Genomic DNA, 14975 nt, shown 5'->3' on the forward strand with positions numbered 1-14975 from the left:
TCAGTCAATCCAGGAACATTTCAAGAACTTTGAAAGTTTTTTCAAGTGCAGTTGCAAAAACTATCAAGTGCTAGGATGAAACTGGTTCTCATGAGGACCGCCACAGGAAAGGAAGACCCAGAGTTAACTCTGCTGCAGAGGATAAGTTCATCAGCCTCAGAAATCGGTAATTAACTGCACCTCAGATTGCAGCCCAAATAAATAGAGTTCAAGTAACAGACACATCTCAATATCAACTGTTCAGAGGAGACTGCGTGAATCAGGCCTTCATGGTCTAATTGTTGCAAAGAAACCACTACTACAGGACACCAATAAAAATAAGAGACTTGCTTGGGCCAAGAAACAAGAGCAAGGGACATTAGGCCGGTGGAAATCTGTCCATTGGTTTGATGAGTACAAATTAGAGAGTTTTGGTTCCAACTGCCGTGTCTTTGTTAGACGCAGAGTAGGTGAATGGATTATCTCTGCATGTGTTGTTCCCACCATGAAGCACAGAGGAGGTGTGATGGGGTGCATTGCTGTTGACACTGTCAGTGATTTATTTAGAATTCAAGGCACACTTAACCAGTATGGCTACCACAGAATTCTGCAGCGATACGCCATCCTATCTGGTTTGCGCTTAGTGGGACAATCATTTGTTTTTCAACAGGACAATGACCCAAATCACACCTCCATGCTATGTAAGGGCTATTTGACCAAGAAGGAGAGTATGTGCTGCATCAGATGACCTGGCCTCCATAATCACCTGACCTCAACCCAGTTAAGATGGTTTGGGATGAGTTGGACCGCAGAGTGAAGGAAAAGCAGCCAACAAGTGCTCAGCATATGTGGGAACTCCTTCAAGACTGTTGGAAAAGCATTCCTCATGAAGCTGGTTGAGAGAATTCTTAGCGTGTGCAAGGCTGTCATCAAGGCAAAGGGTGGCTGCATTGAAGAATTTAAAATCTAAAATATATTTTGATTTGTATAACACGTTTTTGGTAACTACATGATTCCATATGTATTATTTCATAGTTTTGATGTCTTCACTATTATTCTACAATGTAGAAAATAGTACAAATAAAGAAAAACACTTGAATGAGTAGGTGTGTCCAAATGTATGTGATTCACTGTAATTTCTTAGAATGTATTGTGTGTCAAAGAAGCCCACATTGTTTGATAGTTGGTAATGTCATGTGTTTTGGCTTTGGGCACCTTTTCACTGCATAGTGAAAGTGTAACTTTCTATGTGAGCATTACCCATGCTAAGTTTTTATGTCCCAAATGTTTGCTTTCAATTTATTTGAAGGGTATGTACAGAATGTTGATTTTCACTCAATGTTGTAATTTTTAAAATGTAGTTTGAACAATAAGGACCAGTTTCATTGATGTAGAAATCCTAGTCTTTGACTAAAAAGCAATTAGTTTCAATTGATTGCTCCATTGAGCATCCTTTTTTTAAGGAATATGTTTAATCTGGGTCCTGGAAACTGACCCTCAACTTTTAAATAATCTTACTTTTGAGTTAATGATAATAGAGATGAACATACTATGTGTATTTGTATATTTCATTAAGTTTACAGTGAATGTGTAGGAAGATAAATTGTAAAGATAAAAATGGATTATGTCAAAATCCTATTTTTTTGCGCACATACACACACACTTAAATCATAGTTTATTCGTCATATGCACAGGATACAGCGTAAACTGTGAAATAAAATGCTTACATGCAAGCTTCCTCAACATTGCAGAAATAATAAAATGAGCGGTAAAACTAACACAGTCCTGATAAAGGAATTTATGTGTGTGTGTGTGAGGGGGGGAGTTATAAAATGACTGTTTTTGCATTTCTGACTTCAGAGCTCTCTGAATAAAGAATTAACCTTTTGCAGAATCTGAGACTTTGCCTAATTATTATTAAACCCAGGGTCTTAGAAACCTCTGGGAATTGGTCAAAGTTATGAAATAGTTGAGTCATCATCATTGGAATTGAAAATTCTCGTAACAAGTCCAAAATACTATGTCAATAATAAAAAAAGAAGGTAATAAAAAAATACTGTGAATATACTACTGTATGTCAGTGTACTGTTATATACAAGTAAGTAGTAAGTGAATAGTGACTAGTTAGGAGCAAGGTAGAGTGGTAAATAATAAATAGGTATGTGTGTTGTGTATGTGTGTGAGAGGGAGAGGGAAGTGGGAATGCAGAGATTCTGTGCAAATAGTCTTAAGGTGCAGGTGGGGCCTCCCGGGTGTCGCAGTGGTCTAGGGCACTGCATCGCAGACTCCGGGTTCGCGCCCAGGCTCTGTCGCAGCCGGCCGCGTCCGTGGGGCGACGCACAATTGGCCTAGCGTCGTCCGGGTTAGGGAGGGTTTGGCCGGTAGGGATATCCTTGTCTCATCGCGCACCAGCGACTCCTGTGGCGGGCCGGGCGTAGTGCACGCAAACCAAGGTAGCCAGGTGCACTGTGTTTCCTCCGACACATTGGTGCGGCTGGCTTCCGGGTTGGATGCGTGCTGTGTTAAGAAGCAGTGCGGCTTGGTTGGGTTGTGTTTCGGAGGACACATGGCTTTCGACCTTCGTCTCTCCCGAGCCCGTACGGGAGTTGTAGCAATGAGACAAGATAGTAATTACTAACAATTGGATACCATGAAATTGGGGAGAAAAGGGAGTCAAATTTAAAGTAAATAATAATAATAATTTTTAAAAAAGGTGCAGGTGGACAGCCGCCAGGGTTTAGCTGTTCAACAGTCTAATGGCTGTACCGCATGCCAGGCAGTAAGGGAGTAAACAGTCCATGTCTGGGGTGGCTGCATTCTCTGGCAATCTTCTGGACTTTCCTCAGACACCGCCTGGTGTAAATTTCCTGTAGGGCTAGGAGCTCGCCCCCAGTTATGGGCTGGGCAGTTTTCACCACCCTCTGTAGATCCACGTCCGAGGGCGGTGCAGCTGCCGTAGCAGGCGATGATGCAGTCAGTCATAATGCTCTCAATGCAGTCAGTCATAATGCTCTCGATGCAGCTCCAAGGTCCGCTAGAGGGTGCTATTATTGTCCTGACGTCAAGTAATAGCGCCCTCAGCGGGCCTTGGTGCTACTCTCGATGGTGCATCACACACACACACACACACACACACACGCACGCACGCACGCACACACACACACACACACACACACACACACACTTCCACAATGTTCTTTTCTCATTTGGGTAAAAGTCCATCCTCTTTCCTCCAGCCTCTCTCCTCTGTGACCTGGAAAACGATAAGTAGTTGAGTGGTCGAGGAAGTGCCAATTCTTTAGTAAGCAGATGTAGCCTATAGTCAAAATTTCACCGTAGAAACTTGGAGGCAATCATTTTATGTATCCCTCCATTACTTTGGCGTATCCCTCCATTACTTTGTATACCCAATGCCCACTGAAAAATAAGTTTGTATATGGTAATACAGCAATATACCCTCCAATACACCACTGCAGAGGACGGAGGAGAGAGGATGCAGGATTTAAGCAAACCAATTGAGGAAATGCCAATGACTACAGTATAAAGGAAAAGGCCAATGTCATGGCCCTTTACGAATATACTAGACTAAAATAATCTATTGAAGAAAAGTATAAAACGTTTCATACATGATACCGAACTAATAATACTAATGAGTAGATAATAACCTAAGAGATTTGAATGGAAAATGTATCCGTATCTAATAAATATAATTGCATAAATAGCCATTCGATGAGTAAACTTTGTCAAACCTTCTGCGACTCAGAGTGCGAACTAAAAAGGATTGCCGATGTAGTCGATCAACAGCGGGCCCACAGACAGATATTTCAGTGGATGTATAAATGTGAAGCATCCGGTTGGCGTTTCCACTAACTACCAAATATGGTAGTGAGAGGAAGCCCACTGGCGCGCAGTGGGAGAAGATGTAACGAGATGGATTTTGGCCGAAATTCTACAAATCTTCTCATCAATTAAACATTTGATCTCAATATAGTTTTCTGTTCCCAAAACTAGAATATATTATGAACAGAACAGACTAAGTCTTGTAGACTCCGCCATTTTCAAACGTTTTACAAAATCACGCTGTTTAGGAGTGCAAAGTCGAATTGAGTTATTGCACACGAGCACTTCAAAGGGTAGGCGTTCCCTAACGGAAATATGCAAAATACATACTACAACGCGCCAATAGGATAGCGCTAGCGCTTGCTTGTTCTGCCCACTATGACTATTTTGTTCCCATTGGAAATGACAAGCTAAGGTTTATCTTGGTTATATAAAAGTCTTTGGTGGGCCCTTCTTTGAGCACGCACACGTCTGTGCCCGGTTGGTTAACTTTGCTAGCTCATTGATGGACCATAGTAGAAGAAAATGACAGATTACGCTGAGGAGCAGCGAAACGAGCTGGAAGCTATAGAGTCAATTTACCCGGACTCGTTTACAGGTTAGTTTTCTACGAGTTTGTCTCGGTTGGTTTCCAAGCTGGCAAACGCTTGCTAGCCAGCTGGCTAACGCAGGTTAGCAGTGTGGTGCCAATTTAGCTGGCTAGCTAGCAAGCCAACAACCCTCAATATCTAGGAGAGATTGTTTTAGCTAACGATCACATAATGAAACGCCCTCGATCACCACACACTCAAAGTTAGTCAGTGCCACTGTCCTCTTTAGCTAGCTAAACACACTCAACTGCACTTACAGTGCCATACAGTTAGTCAGGCTCTCCAGCAGGTGAGTTGATCATAGTCAACATCTTCCACTTTTCAATAGCGAAATTATTTTAGAGCAACTTTTTGATTTGTATTAATTTGCATAACAATGATGTGACTGCTCTGCTGACTTTCATATTTGTTTTGGCCCTCCTGTAGTGCTATCAGAGGTGCCCACCAGCTTCACCATCACTGTGACATCGGACGCAGGGGAAAACGATGAAAGTAACCTAACCTATCACTCTCTTTCCCGAGTCTTGTGTAGATCTGTTCAGCTACACTAGCCTGGTCCCATATGACTCGTCAGTCGAGTTGGCTAAAGCACTTACGGATCTGGGACCAGGCTAGGGTTCTACTACATTTATTGTTTGTTTATTTGTTAACCTAATGCCTCTGTTATTGTAGCGATTGAAGTGACTCTACAGTTCACCTATGTGGAGAAGTATCCCGATGAGGTGCCGCTGTGGGAGATATACTCCCAGGAGAACCTGGAGGATTCAGACGCAGAGGGCATCCTCACCTTACTGCAGCAGCAGGTCTGTTACACGCATGTGCACACACTCACTCATAGGGCTGTTACGGTGACTATTACCGAGTCATGATGGCAGTCAAATTCCATGTGACAGTTTAGTCACTGTAATTAGACTTCTCCAAGCTCTGATGCTGCTCATGGTCATTAGTAGCCTACCAAACTTGCTAACTGCCTGGTACTCTGCACTCTATTGTCCGTCAAATCACTGACATCAATGCAAATGTAATTGGAAATCAAATCAAACACTTCATGAGAGCTGATGAGCGCAACATTTCTATAGGCTATGCAATTGCGTGAAAAAACAGAGTAATGGCCTCTAGTAAATAGAGGAGGATCCCATCAGCTTTCTATAGGCTAGACCTACTATATTTATTTCTCAATCTTCCTAATATTAAGCACATTGCTTCTCTTTAAAACAGGAGTATAGCCTACCTGGCTGGCATGAAAATGAACCCCAATAGGGTCCTTCCATTCGCTATTTAAGTGCAAAGATGATGTATTTTTTTTCCCCGCTGCCCCTGTTTCAAGACCGGTGCATGCATAATGGTCCATTTCAAAACAAATTTCACGCATATTATTTACTATATGTAAAGACTAAATTACATCAAGAATATTGTGATGGGTGACAATATTAGCCTATCACTTGTGAATGATGTGGTAAGATGGCGCCGAAGAGGATGGCTGTCGTTTTACATGCCGTAACCAATTGTGCTATTTTGTTCGTTTTTTTGTAATTTTTTTATTTTTCAATTTATTTTGTACATAATGTTGCTGCTACCATCTCTTATGACCGAAAATAACTTCTGGAGATGAGAACTGGGATTACTCACCACGAATTGGAAGAAGCTTTTTCCTTTAACGAGTTCGACGAGAAAGATACACTGCTCCCTCGGGAACAGGCCCAGATCCCCGTCATTTGAGTGAAGAAAAGGAGGAAAAGAGAACGCAGATCAGGCTGCCTTTTAAGAATCCGAAAGCGAGCGAGTGATCTCCCACTGCCATCAATTCTACTTGCTAACATGCAATCATTGAAAAATAAAATTGATGACTTATGATTGCCCTACCAACGGGACATTAAGAACTGTAATATCTTATGTTTCACTCATGGCTGAACGACGACACGGGTAATATAGAACTGGAGGGAGTTTCAATGCACCGGCAGAACAAAGAAGCTACGTCTGGTAAGACGAGGGGTGGGGGTGTGTCTTTTTGTCAATTATAGCTGGTGGGCGATGTCTAATACTAAAGAAGTATTGCACCTTATCGAGGAATTGCACCTTATGATAAGTTGTAGACCACACTATCTACCAATAGTGTATTGTAAGAGTGCATCTATATTATTCGTAGCTGTCAATTTGCCACCACAGACCGATGCTGGCATTAAGACCGCACTCAACCAACTCTAAGGCCATAAGCAAACAAGAAAATGCTCACCCAGGAGTGGCAGGCAAATTTAAATCAGTTTTGCCAAATATTTACCAGCATGTCACATGTGCAACTAGAGGGGGAAAAAAACTCTAGACCACCTTTACTCCACACACAGAGATGCATACAAAGCTCTCCCCCACCCTCCATTTGGCAAATCTGACCATAATTATATCCTCCGGATTCCTGCTTACAAGCAATGCAGGAAGTAGCAGTGACGCGCACAATACGGAAGTGGTCAAATGATGCGGATGCTATGCTACGGGACTGTTTTGCTAGCACAGACTGGAATATGTTCCGGGATTCATCAAATGGCATTGAGGAGTATACCACCTCAGTCAACAGCTTCATCAATAAGTGCATCGACGACGGCGTCCCCACAGTGACCGTATGTACAGTTGAAGTCAGAAGTTTACATACACCTTAGCCAAATAGATTTAAACTCAGTTTTTCACAATTCCTGACATTCAATCCTAGTAAAAATTCCCTGTCTTAGGTCAGTTAGGATCACCACTTTTATTTCAAGAATGTGAAATGTCATAATAGTAGTGATTTATTTCAGCTTTTATTTCTTTCATCACATTCCCAGTGGGTCAGAAGTTTACATACACTCAATTAGTATTTGGTAGCATTGCCTTTTGAATTGTTTTACTTGGGTCAAACGTTTCGGGTGGCCTTCCACAAGCTTCCGACAATAAATTTGGTGAATTTTGGCCCATTCCTCCTGACAGAGTCAGGCCTCCTTGCTAGCGCACACCTTTTCAGTTCTGCCCACACATTTTCTATGGGATTGAGGTCAGGGCTTTGTGATGACCACTCCAATACCTTGACTTTGTTGTCCTTATGCAATTTTTGCCACAACTTTGGAAGTATGCTTTGGAAGACCCATTTGTGACCAAGCTTTAACTTTAACTAACTGATGTCTTGAGATGTTGCTTCAATATATCCACATCATTTTATTTCCTCATGATGCCATTTATTTGCCAGGTGCACCAGTCCCTCCTGCAGCAAAGCACCCTCACAACATGATGCTGCCACCCCTGTGCTTCACGGATGGGATGGTGTTCTTTGGCTTGCACACCTCCCCCTTTTTCCTCCAAACATAGCGATGGTCATTATGGCCAAACAGTTCCATTCTTGTTTCATCAGACCAGAGGACATTTCTCCAAAAAGTTTGATATTTATCCCCATGGTTTGCAACTGCTTTTTTTATGGCAGGTTTGGAGCAGTGGCTTCTTCCTTGCTGAGCGGCCTTGCAGGTTATGTCGATATAGGACTCGTTTTACTGTGGATATAGATACTTTTGTACCTCTTTCCTCCAGCATCTTCACAAGGTCCTTTGCTGCTAATCTGGGATTGATTTGCACTTTTCGCACCAAATTACGTTCATCTCTAGGAGACAGAAGGCGTCTCCTTCCTGAGCGTTATAACGGCTGCGTGGTCCCATGGTGTTTATACTTGCGTACCATTGTTTGTACAGGTGAACGTGGTACCTTCAGGTGTTTGGACATTTCTCCCAAGGATGAACCAGACCTGTGGAGGTCACAGAAGACATGGACTTTGTTTAGGGGCATCATTATGGCCACACAAAGGGGATGCAGCCGGGAAATTCAAGGCAAATTGTGAAAGAGACTGATGAAGTGTTTACAGCCTGCACAAAAAAAAAAACAAAGCAGAGCTCATGCCTTTCATACAACTTTTTTCATGTCATCTTTAGTTGCATCACGCAACCTTAGAATGTATTAAAAAATCTAAACATATATCACAACTAAAGTTACATAAATACCTCTGAATTAAACATATAGGAGTACCGGTTTCTTTGTTAACCCCTCAACACAGAATAGCCACATGTGCACATTCCCTCAAATAGTTTGGAGAAAATACCCTTTCTATTTTATTCAGCTTTGTTTAATTGTATTCTTCATACTTTAAAATAACGCCACGCAATTCGAAGCAAATGCTAAATGAACTAGTGTAGCCCACAGCCATATGGCATAGCCATTTTTCAAATGTAGATGTTCCAAGGGTCTGCGTCAGTGGCTTGTAGGCTATGCGTGGAAGACGGGAGATGCTAAATGTTTGTTAATTAACGGTCAATTTCCGCGAGACCGGCAGTTATTTGCTTTACAATCACTGGCTAACAGCCCTACTCATTCACTCACTCACGGTCTGTTTCATCATTCTCGCCTTAGTGCAGCTCTGTATGTTTGTCCGGCAGTCTCTCTCCGCCTGTCTATTCAGCCTTACTCGGCAATGACAACGCGTACATCTGTGTTTTTAAATTTTTCTAGGCTGAGGAAAACCTTGGAATGGTGATGATATTCACCCTAGTTACAGCAGTTCAGGACAAACTGAACGAATTAGTCGACGAGATAAAAAACAGAAGAGAGGAAGAGAAGAGGCGAAAAGAGGAGGCAGCGGAGGAGGCTGAGAAGGTGCTCTTCCAAGGAACAGTGGTCACCATCGAGAACTTCCTGTCATGGAAAGCCAAGTTTGAGCTGGAGATGGCTGAGTTGAGGAGGAAACGGCAGAAAGAGGAGGAACAACAGCAGGCTGGAAAGATTAAACTCACAGGTATGTGTCTACCCCCCAAACCCCTCTTCATCCCCAGCCAAGAGCCATCTGGATTAGGGTTAAATGGCGGGAACCTGGTTACTGAGATTTACTGGGATTTACAGCCCAAAATCACTCCCTTTTCCCAGGATCAATAACTGCGAGACACTGGTAAATATATTAAATTAGTTATACGAACAGCTTGGCTTGAAATGGAACTGTTAAATTATATGCAATGTCTAAATCTGGCTTCTCTACGGCCTCTATGATAAATCATGCGTGCTCAGGGTGGGGACAGACAGCCCATTTTAGTATGGAGTACAGTTCACAATGCATGTAGACCTATCATTTCATCATGGTAACTTTTCTTCTAGTGACAGGTACATTTGCATAGTCTATGCTTCAGTAATATAAAGACCAAATACATGTCTAATTTACCCATCTCCATCTGGCTTCTTTTTTTTTTCTTCTTTTTTCAGGCTGTTTTAAAACAGCAGCTATCTCGAATATCATTGCTTTAAATCAGTGCACTTTGTCAGTCTCTCTCTCCATCAACCTCATTCAAATTGCATCCAAAATAGATAATCCTGTTCTAGATGTCTTAGCCTACCTCTTTCAGGTAATACATTCAATTCAGTATTAGCCTTATATTTAGCTAATTAATGATGGGTTATGCATAATAATCTTCTAACTTATAGCCTCGGTCTCTTGCGCAATAAGCACTCATCAGTGTGCCACTGGCCCCTCTCCTTTCCCATGCAGGAAAAGCTAGACTGGAATAGCTTGCTGGACATGATTTTTCGTAGTATTTCTTATACCAATAGACTATTCGGAGACGGAAGCTCTTGTTTACTGAAAGTTGAATGCAGCAGCCAATAAAACTCACGGGTAGTTTGAAATAATAGTCAATGTGTGATGCCTGTAGACTATAGCAGTTATTTGTTCAGACCCATAACCATTCAGTCTTTGAAGTGAAAGCCTTCTACATCTAATTCTAGTCCTGTATTATTCAAGGATGTCTTTAGAATGAAGATAATGCCAACTTTAACTGTTGAAAGTGAGGAAGGCTTGAATCAACAAGAAGTAGGCTAATAACATTTGGGGAAATATTATGAAAGGTGTATATATGCGTCAGCCTACTAATTATACAAACAGACCCTATTATATTTCGATCAAATTCGCTAGCCTATACTTGTACATTTTACTGAGCAGCACATGCGGCCTACAATGTATTTTAATGTATGGCTCATCAGGCTCAGGTAGCATCAGGCTTGAATTTTCAATAAAATCCAGACAGGCCTATTTATATGCTTTTGAATGGCACTTCCAGTTTTGGCGGGAAATACCTGGTTACCGGTAGAGAAATGATTTATTCTCAGGATGGAACATTTGGAAAATACCTGGAAAATATTAAACCCTAATCTGGATGCTACATCTCCGCCATCATGTACAGTCAAAACAGGAACTCAAGTGCTTCAAGTTTCTGCATTTCTTTTATTTAACCAGGAGAAGTCCATTGAGTCTCTTTTAACAGGGAGACCTGGTCAAGAAAGCGGCAGCAGTCAATACAACATTACAAAATGTAAAACATACAATCAGCACAACACGATCCGGCCTACGGGAAACTTTTACACTCCTCCTGAACATAGATAGTTAGTTAATTACATGCCTCTACTGCACAGTAGGAAAAGGTAGTCCTAACTTGGTAATGGCCCTGGGGACTTTAAGTAGCAACCATATTGAAGACCATGTCTGTAACTGCTAGTGGTGAAGAAGAGCAGGCTACAGAGGTAGAGGGAGTTTGCCCAGAAGGACTTTATATTAGAGGTCGACCGATTTTATGATTTTAACGCCGATACCGATTTATTGGACGACCAAAAAAGCTGATGCCGATTTAATTATTATTTTTTTTAAACATTTTTGTTTCATTATTTGTAATAATGACAATTACAACAATACTGAATTACCACTTAACTTAATGTAATACATCAATAAAATATATTTAGCCTCAAATAAATAATTAAACATGTTCAATTTGGTTTAAATAATGCAAAAACAAAGTGTTGGAGAAGAAAGTAAAAGTCCAATATGTGCCATGTAAGAAAGATAACGTTTAAGTTCCTTGCTCAGAATATATGAAAGCTGGTGGTTCCTTTTAACATGAGTCTTCAATATTCTCAGGTAAGAAGTTTTAGGTTGTAGTTATTATAGGACTATTTCCCTCTATACCATTATTTCATCAACCTTTGACTATTGGATGTTCTTATAGGCACTTTAATATTGCCAGTGTAACAGTATAGCTTCCTTCCCTCTTCTCGCTTTTCCCTGGGCTCGAACCAGGAACACAACGACAACAGCCACCCTCGAAGCGGCATTACCCATGCAGAGCAAGGGGAACAACTACTAGAAGGCTCAGAGCGAGTGACGTTTGAAACGCGCTAACTAGCAAGCCTTTTCACATTGGTTACACCCGCCTCATCTCGGGAGTTGATAGGCTTGAAGTCATAAACGGCGCAATGCTTGACGCACAACGAAGAGCTGCTGGCAAAACGCACGAAAATGCTGTTTGAATGAATGTTTACACGCCTGCTTCTGCCTACCACCGCTCAGTCAGATACTTGTATGCTCAGTCAGATTATATGCAACGCATGACATGCTAGATAAACTAGTAATATCATCAACCATGTGTAGTTAACTAGTGATTATGATTGTTTTTTATAAGATAAGTTTAATGCTAGCTAGCAACTTAACTTGGTTTACTGCATTTGCGTAACAGGCAGTCTCCTTGTGGAGTGCAACGAGAGAGAGGCAGGTCGTTATTGCGTTGGACTAGTTAACTGTAAGGTTGCAAGATTGGGTCCCCGAGCTGACAAGGTGGAAATCTGTCGTTTTGCCCCTGAAATAGGCAGTTAACCCACCGTTCCTAGGCAGTAATTGAAAATAAGAATGTGTTCTTAACTGACTTGCCTAGTTAAATAAAGGTATTAAAAAATACCGATTTCCGATTGATATGAAAACTTGAAATCGGCCCTAATTAATCGGTCGACCTCTACTTTATATGAACACATACCAATGTAGCTGTCAGTGCATGTAAAGTGAGGTCCAGTCCACCATTTGAGACAAGGTTCTCAATGGTTGGTGAGCGTCTTGGCATTTGTACATGATTAACACTTTTTTTTCTCTACCAGGAAAAAAGCTATTTGAGACCGATCACAATCTTGACACATCAGATATACAGTTCCTGGAAGATTGTAAGTATAGCGGAGTTATACAACTGTAGTGTGTGTGTGTGTTTGTGCGCGTTTGCCTCAGTATGTCTGAGGTAAGAGAAGTATGGTGATTAGCGAGGGGGATCTGTGAAAGGTTGTACAATGACTTTGCGCTTCCCTCCCGTTCAGCTGGAAACAGTGTTGAAGTGGACGAGTCCCTCTTCCAGGACCTTGAGGAACTTGACCTGGATGAAGACGACCCTGACTTTGACCCTCTGGCACTGGGCAGTGATGAGGACTGAACTAGGAAGAAGAGAAAGATGCCATGGGCATGTTCCAGGCAGACCTGTTTTCAAATACTATTTATGATCTTTAAAATACTTTGAGCATTTGCTCTAGCCTGCCTGGGGTGCCAGATGAGTGGGGATTGCAGTGTCTTGACTATTTTATTGGTTCCATTGCGCCTGGCAAGCTCAATCAAGCCCAGAAGAAAGCATTTGAAATTATTTGAAATAGTATTTGAAACCAGGTCCGGTCCCAGATCATCTTTATTGCAGTCACGTTGCGCTGCACAGATTTCAGATCCCCCAATGCCTGGAGAAGTGTTTTGCATCTCAGGAACGACATCAATGAGATATAGAATTCGTCTGAGATGCGCAGCACGACTAATATTTACGACTTTGAACGCAACCGATACTAACAGGAGGGGATATGAGGGGATCATCACAGGAAGGGGAGTCACAGTATCTGACCAAGCACAGAGAAGACAACCACATTTGTTCTAAACATGAACTGTAACTCCAGTTGACTGTAAACACAGAATCACCTCAAGGCATTTATAAACCCTTGTCAATGAGTTGATTCATACCCGGATGCCATTAAAGATGCACTATGCAGAAATCTCTTCACCATTTCCTGGTCACAAATATTCTAGTTTGCTTAATTTCAGTTTGACAAAACAAGTATAGTGTAGAGAATCATTGTACCATCTAAACCTCTGTGACATGTCTTTTCCATAAACAAAAATCTTGCCAGTTGTTTGAAGCTGGTGTACAAAACAAAAGATACTTAAACAGGTAGCATAGAAATAGCTCACATAGAACAGATCTACTGCTTCTTAGACTTGCTTTCGATGAGTGAATTGTTTTAAGTACTTTTCTTGGATGTGGGGGACTAAGGACTTTACATTGCCATCTAGATAATCTGAATGTGGAAAAATAGGGAATAGGTGCTTGCCGGCTTGGAATTCACAAGGCAGTTGTAGAAACCCTGACTGGTCCACAGAGGGCAGCAGCACTTTGTTACGGAACATAACCTTAAAGACTGGTTGAATTCACCGTTTCCTTATTCTATCACCATATAGCTAAAATGAGTCAAGACAATTGCTTTTAAAAATATATATTTAAATTCTTTAAACTTTATGAATATGTTTTTTATACATTAACTGACAAACTGTGGGTACAGCGCATGAGAAGTTACTGTACACTTGCAAAACTATTTTTCCCTCTGTAAAATAGATAACTTAATATACATTTTGGATTGATGGCTACTACACTGAACCAAAATATAAATGCAACATGCAACAATTTCAAAGATTTTACTGAGTTACAGTTCATATAAGGAAATCAGTCAGTTGAAAAATTCATTAGGCCCTAATCTATGGATTTGCATGACTGGGAATACAGAGAAGATTGTTGGTCACAGATACCTTCAAAAGGTAAGGGTGTGGATCAGACAACCAGTCAGTATCTGGTATGACCATTTGCCTCAGAGCAACATCTTCGCATAGTTGATCAGGCTGTTGATTGTGGCCTTCGGAATGTTGTCCCACTTCTTTTCAATAGCTGTGTGAAGTTGCTGGATATTAGCAGGAACTGGAACACGCTGTCATATGTTGATCCAGAGCATCCCAAACATGCTCAACAGTTGACATGTCTGGTGAGTATGCAGGCCATGGAAGAACTGGGACATTTTCAACTTCCAGGAATGAAAATCCTTGCAACATGGGGCTGTGTATTATCATGCTGAAACATGAGGTGATGGCGGTGGATGAATGGCATGACAATAGACCTCAGGATCTTGTAATGGTATCTCTGTGCATTTAAATTGCCATCGATAAAATGTAATTATGTTTGTTGTCTGTAGTTTATGCCTGCCCATACCATAACCCCACCGTGGGGCACTCTGTTCGCAACGTTGACATCGGCAAACCACTCAACGCCACATATGCTGTCTGCCCAGTACAATTGAAACCGATTAATTTGTGAAGAGCACACTTCTCCAGCATGCCAGTGGCCATCGAAAATGAGCATTTGCCCACAGAGGTTGGTTATGATGCCAAACTGCAGTCAGGTCAAGAAACTGGTTGGGACACAGATGTGCTTCCCCGAGATGATTTCTGACAGTGTGCAGAATTTCTTTGGTTGGCTGGTCTCGGACGATCCCGCAGGTGAAGAAGCCGGATGTGGAGGTCCTGGGCTGGCATGGTTATACATGGTGTGAGGTCAGTTGGACGTACTGCCAAATTCTCTAAAACGGAGGTGTCTTATGGTAGAGAAATTAACATTCAACAGCTCTGGT

The 14975-nt window shown here is 41.6% G+C and overlaps 1 protein-coding gene across 1 annotated transcript; it reads left to right on the forward strand.

Moving 5' to 3' along the window:
- The first annotated feature begins 4276 nt into the window (after nucleotides 1-4276).
- Nucleotides 4277-13292, forward strand: rwdd1 (RWD domain containing 1). The gene is given in 6 exon segments (NM_001160642.2): nucleotides 4277-4417; nucleotides 4836-4901; nucleotides 5082-5212; nucleotides 8925-9207; nucleotides 12375-12437; nucleotides 12585-13292. Coding segments are annotated over 6 exon segments (729 nt in total). The 5' UTR covers nucleotides 4277-4344; the 3' UTR covers nucleotides 12698-13292.
- Nucleotides 13293-14975: the final 1683 nt, after the last annotated feature.

The sequence above is a fragment of the Oncorhynchus mykiss genome, chromosome 2, assembly GCF_013265735.2.
Source record: "Oncorhynchus mykiss isolate Arlee chromosome 2, USDA_OmykA_1.1, whole genome shotgun sequence".
Lineage (NCBI taxonomy): Eukaryota > Metazoa > Chordata > Actinopteri > Salmoniformes > Salmonidae > Oncorhynchus > Oncorhynchus mykiss.